Source organism: Quercus lobata, chromosome 9 (genome assembly GCF_001633185.2).
Source record: "Quercus lobata isolate SW786 chromosome 9, ValleyOak3.0 Primary Assembly, whole genome shotgun sequence".
In the NCBI taxonomy this organism is placed as follows: domain Eukaryota; kingdom Viridiplantae; phylum Streptophyta; class Magnoliopsida; order Fagales; family Fagaceae; genus Quercus; species Quercus lobata.
Genome location: NC_044912.1, coordinates 8,844,683 through 8,854,042, shown reverse-complemented (window position 1 = coordinate 8,854,042; position 9,360 = coordinate 8,844,683). Strand labels below are relative to the sequence as shown.

At 37.6% G+C, this 9,360-nt stretch overlaps 1 protein-coding gene across 1 annotated transcript; it reads right to left on the bottom strand.

The window, feature by feature from the left end:
- Positions 1-3,497: 3,497 nt before the first annotated feature.
- LOC115961156 lies at positions 3,498-5,950 on the bottom strand. Its single transcript, XM_031080187.1, has 3 exons — positions 5,075-5,950; positions 4,013-4,978; positions 3,498-3,884 (listed from the first exon to the last, which is right to left on the bottom strand). Exons 1-3 carry the CDS (start codon positions 5,948-5,950, stop codon positions 3,660-3,662), a joined length of 2,067 nt encoding a protein of 688 aa, XP_030936047.1. The 3' UTR covers positions 3,498-3,659.
- Positions 5,951-9,360: the final 3,410 nt, after the last annotated feature.

Below are 9,360 nucleotides of genomic sequence, written 5' to 3'. Positions count from 1 at the left end.
ACACCTCATAAGTCTTACAGACAATGGCCAGCATAGTCTCCAACCCTAAATACTCTGAAAAAAGCCTGCATTCCAAATAAATAAAAGGACGATTATATTAAGCATAGCATAGGATTGTTAATAGTCATTAGTCACAATGTCCCTCACCAAAATATCCCATCCCCAGCCCAGTAAGTAAACAGGCCCACTCATTCATTTGAACCTCCTTATCAATGAGCCATTTTGGAAATATTTTGTAGCACCAGTCATTCTAACCCATTCTAAAGTAGGCACGCTAAGGGTGTGTTTGGATAGAATTTATTTTGCTGAAACTGAAAACTGAAAACACTGTAGCAAAATAATTTTTAAATGTGTGAATAGTGCTGTGGAACCCATTTTTAATGAAAAAATTGATAAAAAATGAAATTTGTGGGTCCGTGAACAGTGCATATATGCACTGTTCACTGCAGAAAGTCAACTTTTGCGGTTACTGTTCATTGAACAGTAACCGCAATACTCAAAACGCGTGAAAACCAAAAAAAAAAAAAAAACAAAAGGAGTAAAACGCAGCTTGGAAACGCAGAAGCTGAATACAAACACACACTAAACCCCAACAAAGAAGCTTTGATGATGAAGCTACTAAAATGTCATAGTCTATTTTTATCCAAAAGAGAACCATAAATGATCAAATGCAGTTGATGATAGATTGAAGATTTTAGACTACAAGTTGAAATAACCATAATTAAGTAGCAACATTAGAAAATACTTTTGGTTACAAAAAACAAAACAAAGCATCACAAACACATAAAAAAACAAAACAAAGTAATACTTTTGGTTACAAAAAATAAAATAAAGCATCACAAGATTAAAGTTCACCTTTTCCAAATACTTTTGGTTGATTTATAAGCAAACTCCAATGATTGAAAACTTGGTGAAATTAGAAAATTCGAAACTTTACGACCATCTCAAACACATGATTTTTATTTATTTATTTATTTTTTTTTTAATTACCAACAAAATTACCTCCAATGTCTGCTTCATTTCAACAGCTTGCTCCTCGAGCTCCGCTATCTGCATTGCGTGTGAAAAATGAACGTTAGTGTAAGATTAACATTATCATGTATGTGTGTGTGACATTTCAATATTACCTTTATCTTCGCAAAATTAACTAGTTCCCGTGCCAAATTAGTTGCTTCTCACAGATTCTACATGCACACACACACACATACACATATTTATCAAGATGAAAAATGAACTTTGACGCAACACACGCATATATAATACCAAACTATCAACCAACTGAGTGTACTTGATCGGCGTTGGAGTCTATGACGGTTGAATGGATCTTACGAACGTGTTTGAACAGCGTTCGAAGAGGAAGGTGCTCCATTTTTGTTTGCATTCACTCACCGGTAAGATTGGCGAAACCCTAGAAATAGAAAAAGATTGAGATTGAGATCGACAACTTTTTCAAATTCTCATAATTTAAAAAAAAAAAAAAATTTTGATAATTAATATATGCTTTTAGAGTATACATTAATTGGACTTTTATATGTTTTGAAACTTTTAGTAGAATTTAATTTCAATGTGATTTACCTTAATACCAGATATTGCAGTCTGTAACACACCATCCCAATTCCTTTTTCGGGATAAGCACATTACTGATATAGAACTTGAAACTAGAATATAACCACAGTTCTTATTGAACAAGATATATATATATATATATATAGGGATAATTACACATAACCCACCTGTGGTTTGGGCGAAAATCACTTTGCCTACCCGTGGTTTGAAAAGTATCACTTAACCCACCTGAGGTGTGTTTCCGTTACTCTCCGTAACCCACCTCGGTCTCTGCCGTTACAAAAACACCTTTTAACCCCAAAACAGAACATAACGCAAATCAAAACCCCCAAAACTCAAACACTTTTCGAGAGAAAGACCCGGGGTGCGATCAACTTGTTCTTCGTGGTTTGGAGCGTGTGGAGAGGGAGAAAACACTTGTTTTGCATCATCGAACCTAGGCAAGGTATGTGTGACTGCTGTTCATCTGCATTTGAGTCTGTTCCTGATTTAGGGTTTCAGATTTTGTTCAAGTGTGAACTTACTGTGTGAAAGTCTAAATTTGTACTTCCCAGGAATCGTGTTATGTTGAGATGTCTTCATCAAGTGGTAATTTCTCGGGTTCATGTGGACATATGTGCAATGAGCAGACTTGTGTTTTGAGAACAAGTTTGAGTTTGCACAATTTTGGGAGAAGGTTTTTGGGTTGTAGCCGTTATAAGGTTGGTCCTAAGTGTCCTTTCTTTGTTTGGATTGATAACCCAACCTGTCCTCGTGGGAATGAAACTGCACCTTTGGCTCTAGAGAAGATGTCTAGACTTCAGACTGCTCTCCAACTTGCAAATGAGAGGGAAAGGACAGCTCTGGAAACGGCAGAAGAAGCTAGGCAAATGGCAGAAAAGGCTCTTGAAGAGGAAGCCAAAGCCAAGGAGAGGGAGAGAAAGGCTCGAGTTGTTTGTGCAAAAGCTAAGGAAAAAGCCATTCTTGCTGAAGAGAAGCAAAGAATGTGGAAGTCTGCATGCATTTTGTCATGAATCTTTTTTGTTATTGTTATGTTGTTGTGTTTTGGCTCAATTGAGTTTTGGCTCAATTGAGTTTTCTGGAGTGAAGAGACCTAGATTGTTGCCCCTGAAGTAGTTAATTGGTTAGTAGAGATAGTTATGGCAATGGTGTTAATGAATTTGCATTGTAATAGCACTAGCCTACTGATGTAATGTTTTGGCCTATCTCAATGAATGAAGAATTGGTCAATTATTGAGTATTTTGTACATATCATAACAACCATTCAATGGAAGAAGTAATGGTCAATTATCAATTTGGCTGTGCATACCATAACAACCATTCCACAATAAAAACTTCCATACACTATATTAGAAAAATATACTTGGACACAATTTATAGTAGCAATAAATAAACTTCCATATAATTTGACTGTGCATACCATAACAACCATTCCACAATAAAAACTTCCATACACTCTATTATAAAAATATACTTGGACACAATTTGTAGTAGTAATAAATAAACTTCTATATAATTTGGTTGTGCATACCATAACAACCATTCCACAATAAAAACTTCCATACACTCTATTAGAAAAATATACTTGGACACAATTTGTAGTAGCAATAAATAAACTTCCATATAATCTAGTTTGGACAAATATTGTTCCATACAAACTGTAATATCACAACTTCCATATAACAACCTGGAGTGTATTGTACCTTAATTACAAAAAAGCACATTCCAAGGCCAGCAGTGATTGCAGTAATTACAAAAAAGCACATTCCAAGGCCAGCAGTGACTATTTTTTACACTAATTGATAATTACAAAAGGCCAACAGTGGTCTTCACAAAAAAAAAAAAACCAAAAAGGCCCACATGTTCCCACTAGCTTTACTCCCAATGCTGGCATGCGTACCCACTAACTTCATTCATTTCTTGCCTTTACTCTTTCCTCTTTCCACCCACTGGATTCATTTTTGGTGGCCTTTGTGCAGCAAGCTGTCCTCTAGTCCTCACACCACCAGTGCTCCCACTTGCATGTGAAGGCTACAAAATAAAAAATAGATCCACTTGTTAAAAAATATCCCAAGCTACACAACCATCCAGGACTAAGTTACCTGTGAAGAACTTGGTAAGGTATCCCAGGTCTCCCTAGGTGTGTGAAACTCTGTTTGTGAGGAAGAGAACCATCCTGCTCTCTTGTGAGATGGCCTAGGTTGATTTCCTTGCTGTGAGGATGAAGGCTGAGTGGCAGACATCATGTTGTAGGTCTGGGTAGGCTGCTGGGATGGTGGCTGAGGTGCAGATCTAGGTGCAGGCACCCCTTCCCTTGCCTGCAACAAAACCCAGTTTCAATACAGTGTGTATTGTAAGTTTAAAAACCCAGTTTTTTTATTTTTTTGTAGGTCTGTAAGTTCAATACAGTGTCTATTCAATACAGTGTTTTTTGCCATTTACTTACAGCTTTTTCTCTTTGAAGTCTCTGTCTCCTCTGCCATGGTGTCTCCCCAGTGATGCCAGCCTTGCACCCTCTTGAGTTATGCCCTTCCTTTTTGCATTTCCCACATCTTACAGGTCTGTTCTGTCTACTTGCTTTGTAAGGGTTCCTAGGCTCATCAGAAGCCCTCTTTCTTTGCTTGGGTGGTCTGCCTGGTGGTTTGTATATGTGAGGTGCCAGGGGAGCAGGCTGTCCAGTCTCAGCCCATTCTGACTGGCCAGGCATGGGAGGAAGTACCTCCTTGTATATCTCCATGTAAGTTTCTTTGAAGTAGCATGGGTGGGTATAGTCTTCTGGTGTCTCAATGTTTGTATAAATGGCTGTTATGGCATGTTTGCAGGGAATGCCATTTAAATCCCAAGACCTACAGCTACATGTCTTCTTCACCAAATCAACTACATGCCTCTCATACTGACTGCCTACCTCATAAAGGAAACTACCAGCTGGGGTAGCACTAAATGCCTTACTTTCAACCTTCAATTTCTCCAACCTATCTTGTATGCTTGGACACAACTTTCCAGCATACTTCTGTATCCCTTCCCTTTTTGTGTAAAGTCTAGTCATAAGTCTAACCCTAATCCACTCCAACATTGCCAAGATAGGCTTGTCCCTAGACTTCAATATCATTGCATTAAAAGACTCACTCAAATTATTTACCAAACAATCTGTTAAGGCCCTAGGAGTGAAGTGTGACCTTGTCCACTGTGCAGGTGCAATGTTTGCAAGATACTCATATGCCTTTTCATCCAAATCCCTTATGTACTGCATGCATCTCTCAAACTCCCTTACTGTTGTGGCAGCAGCACACCTCCACAATGCATCCTTCAGCTCCAATCCCTTGTGATCAACTTTGAAATTGTTGTAGATGTGTTTCACACAGTATCTATGCTCCACGGTAGGGAATAGTGTCTCTATTGCAGGTATAAGCCCCTGTAAATAAGTAAGCAAACAAACAAACAAAACAAGTTAGTTCAGCAAACAAAGTCAACTATTCAAGTGTAACTGAACAAAACAAAACTTGCATACCTTTTGCCTATCAGAAATGAAGATCAACTGAAGCTCCTCTGGCCTCCCTATATCATCAGCAAAAATTTCCAAAAACCATATCCAAGACTCCCTGGTTTCTTGTTCCACAACAGCCATGGCTACTGGAAAAATGTTGTCATTTGCATCCTTGGCAGTGGCAGATAAGATTTGCCCACCAAATCTGTGCTTTATGTGACAACCATCTAAACCTATAAATGACCTGCATCCACCTAAAAATCCTACCTTCTGAGCATTGAACTTAACATACATCCTCTTAAATTTTGGCTGGGAAGTCTCCTCAGCCATTTCTGTCTGCAATATAACCCTACTCCCCTTGTCTACAGTGGTTATCATTTGTGCATAGTCCCTAAGGACACCATATTGCAGTTGCTCATCTCCATTTATCAAATCCTTTGCCTTTCTCTTTGACCTATACACTTGGTTTACACTTAGGTCAACAGGTAAATTTTGCATCACATGGTTGTGTACACCACTCACCTCCCAATTTGGATTTTTGCTAAAATCCTCAATGAACCTCTTAGCAACATAAGCTGATGTTGCTTGACTGTTTTTGAAAGACTTAGGACAAGTACAGTCATCAGTCAAGGTCTTAATTTGAAATGTTAGCTCTCCACTTATTTGAGATGCATAACATCTCCACCCACACCCATTCTTGCAGTGAACTGATATCTTGGTCTTCTCATTAAGCTTGAATTTGATGTCAATAGGTTTTTTGATTGCATACTCCCTCAAAGCAGCTCTAAACACCTTTGCATTAGGGAACTTCATCTCCTTCTTCAGTACAACATTTCTCATGTCACTCTTAGCATTAAACTCTACTTGCTCAGGTACCTGCTCATCATCAGACCCATCCATGCTTACCAGGTCATCCTCAAGGGCTGGCTCAGCCCACTCAGGGTCTGTGTGGGGTGCATTGCTTGATTCTGGGGCTGTGTGGGGTGCATTGCTTGATTATGGGGCTGTGTGGGGTGCATTGCTTGATTCTGGGTTTGAATTGGGAGCAGAACCTTGTGGAGCTGAGTTTTGAGCAGCAAATACATCATCACCAAAGCCATCCCCCTTTAGGCCTTCATTTAGCCAATCATCATCATCATCATTATCTCCTTCAACATTCTGTTCTTCATCTCTTGCATCAATGTCAACATCCTCAACATCTTCTTCATCATCACTCTCATCATTATTCTCATCATCATTCTCATCATCTTCATCATCATCACTATCCAAGTCTATTTCAACTCTTGCTGCATCACTACTTACATCACCACCTGCATGACCACCTACACCATCTGCCACTCCCCCTCCATCACCACCTACACCACCATCTGCCACTTCCCCTCCATCACCACCTACACCACCATCTGCCACTCCCCCTGCATCAGGATACTCAACTACCAATGGCTCCACATCTATGTCAGTATAGATTATGATTTTTTCAGCATACCATGCCTTATGAAGGTTAGTCATGTTTATGACATCTGTATCTGTTTTTATGTCTCTTAAATCATGCTATAGATCACCATCAGGAATTAAATACTTATATATACTGTGTTCCTTATGAGCACCAACTAGATGGCATAAATCCCGAATTTCAAAGTAACTCAACTTGTCAGGGTCAATCTCTGTCAGTAAACGTATAGACCCACCCACATACTGTATGGTTGGCTCCTCCACAAAACATCCCCCAACATGAATTTCAAGGTCAAATGTGAAGTCAACCATCTGCAATTAAAATAAGTATTTTGTTTACACATTGACATGCAGAAAGTGACAAGAAGTCAAAAGAGACAACAAGTCAACAAATTGACAATAACACACGAACAAAGGACCACATAAAGCACATGCAAAACCAGATTCCCAACAAATTCATAGGGACCACACTTCACAAACAAGTGCAATCATTGACAAATAAACTTGATTCTTTTAGGTATATGCATTATAGAAACAACCATAGCAAAATGCATATCCTAAGCGATTCTACACATAAATAGCAAAATGCACATTTAACATACAAAAAAAATTTTATTGTGCAGATGAACAGCAAAACCTAACTACGTGGGTGGGTCACCATAAAAAAATGACATCAAGAACCCAAATGCAGATGAAAAACAATCACACATACCTTGCCTAGGTTCGATGATGCAAAACAAGTGTTTTCTCCCTCTCCACATGCTCCAAACCACGAAGAACAAGCCTGATTGCACCTTGGGTCTCTCTCTCGAAAAGTGTTTGAGTTTTGGGGGTTTTGATTTGTGTTATGTTTTGTTTTGGGGTTAAAAGGTGTTTTTGTAACGGCAGAGACCGAGGTGGGTTATGGAGAGTGACGGAAACACACCTCAGGTGGGTTAAGTGATACTTTTCAAACCACGGGTAGGCAAAGTGATTTTCGCCCAAACCACAGGTGGGTTATGTGTAATTATCCCTAACTTATATTATCCATGCTTTTCAAATAAGTGTCAGTCTTACAAGGGCCTACACACGTGGGGTAAGGACTAAAAGAATACAAAGTCTAACATGAAGGCTACATTTATTAGAGTTCGTTCGGTAAGAGATTTTTAGTAATGTTGTTATTTTGCGTTTTTTAAAGTTCGTTTGGTAAGAGATTTTTAGTAACGTTATTATTTTGTGGAAATATGTATATAAAAAAGTGTGTAAAAATATGTGTAATATTTGTTAAATATTAAAAATTGTTATTAATACAATAGTACCAAACACCCCTTACTTTTTATAACTTTGCAAGCTATAAAGTTTCTTTCTTGAAGGCCTGTTTGGTAATGTTGTTACAGTAACTTTGTTTGTATTTTTAAAAAATATGTGTGAATAAAAAAATGTGTAAAAATACATATAAATTTGTTTAAAAACTAAAAATATGTGTTTAAACACATGTACCAAATGTCCCTAAGGCTCCGTTTGGGAGTTCATAAGATAATGAAATAGAATTGAATGAAATGATTATAAGGGAATGGAAATGGATGGAATGTATTTAAGGGAAATGAATGAAAAAGAATGGAATGGAATGGAATTAAGTAACCCTGATTGGATGTTTTAAAATAAAGGAGTGGAAATGAATGAAAATGAATGGAATGTAAGTAATCTTATTTGGGAGTAACATGGAGGGAATGTAATGGAATCATTTTATGACAACATTACTATTAGACCCTTATTTTAAAATAAAGAGTTGAATATATAGGAGTATTTTGGGAGTTTTAGTAAAAAACTCATTAAATTTAATTCCATTTCCTCCCATTTCTCCCAATTTTGGGGGAAATGAAAATTTTAGATTTTAAGGAAATAGAGAGGAATGAGTGTTCACTCTCACCCATTTCATTTCCTTCCACTTAAACTCCAAAATAAATGAATGAACTTTCTATTCCCTCCATTAAAACTCTCAAACAAGGAAATGGAAGAATATTTTAAAATTATTATTTTCATTCTTTTCTATTCCATTTCATTCATTTCTCCCAAACAAGACCTAATGGCTTATTTGGAAGTTTAAAAAATGAGGGGGAGTAGAGTAGAGTAGAGGGAGGGAGAATAATTCAATTACCTTATTTGAAAATTTTTTAAGGAAGGAGGGGGAGGAGTTTAGAGGGGTTTCAACCACCTCTAACCCCTCATTTTTAATTCTCCCAAATTGGAGAGATTTGGAGGGAGAGTAAAGTAGATAAATTATTGATTAGATAAATTTCCCAATTTACCCATTCTAAATTAATAATAGACTAATGTTGTAAGTCCATTTTCAAATAGGGGTAAATTTATCTATTTTAATCATTTATTCTCATCTCCATCCTCTCAAATAGGGCTAATTTTATAAACATTTAAACAAGATGGAGGAGAATCATTCCCCTTTACTCTTCTCCCCACTACTCTCCTCCCCTCTACTCTTCCCCCTCTCTAAACTTCCAAAGAGGCCATAAATGTCTAGGCGTATAAGAGAGGCTAAAATTAGCTTTAAATTTACGCACAAGAAAGAGAGAGGAAAGAAAAATCCATCAACTAAGGTATTGCACATGTGCAATAGCACAAATCTCAGCCTTTCATTATTTTGACACCTCACTAATCCAGCTGGCAATTCGTGTGCTCACTTCTAAAACCGGAAATAAACTAAAAAATGCTAAATAGTAAAAACCGGCCGGTTCAACTGGAGAACTGGGAACCGGTGCAGTCAAACCGGTTACTGACCTGTTTGTCTTTTCTCACCTAAAACTACGTCGTTTAAGTGGAGGAGTCCTAAAACCTAACCCTAATAGCTAACACTCTCATCTGAA

What these genes read in the sequence shown, in the direction of transcription:
- LOC115961156 (XM_031080187.1), bottom strand. Translation starts at nt 5,950, where the DNA reads ATGGATGGGTCTGATGATGAGCAGGTACCTGAGCAAGTAGAGTTTAAT. An exon ending in TCATTTCTGATAGGCAAAAG is followed by an intron (nt 4,979 to 5,074) that starts GTATGCAAGTTT and finishes ACTTATTTACAG; the next exon opens with GGGCTTATACCTGCAATAGA. An exon ending in GACTTCAAAGAGAAAAAGCT is followed by an intron (nt 3,885 to 4,012) that starts GTAAGTAAATGG and finishes GTTTTGTTGCAG; the next exon opens with GCAAGGGAAGGGGTGCCTGC.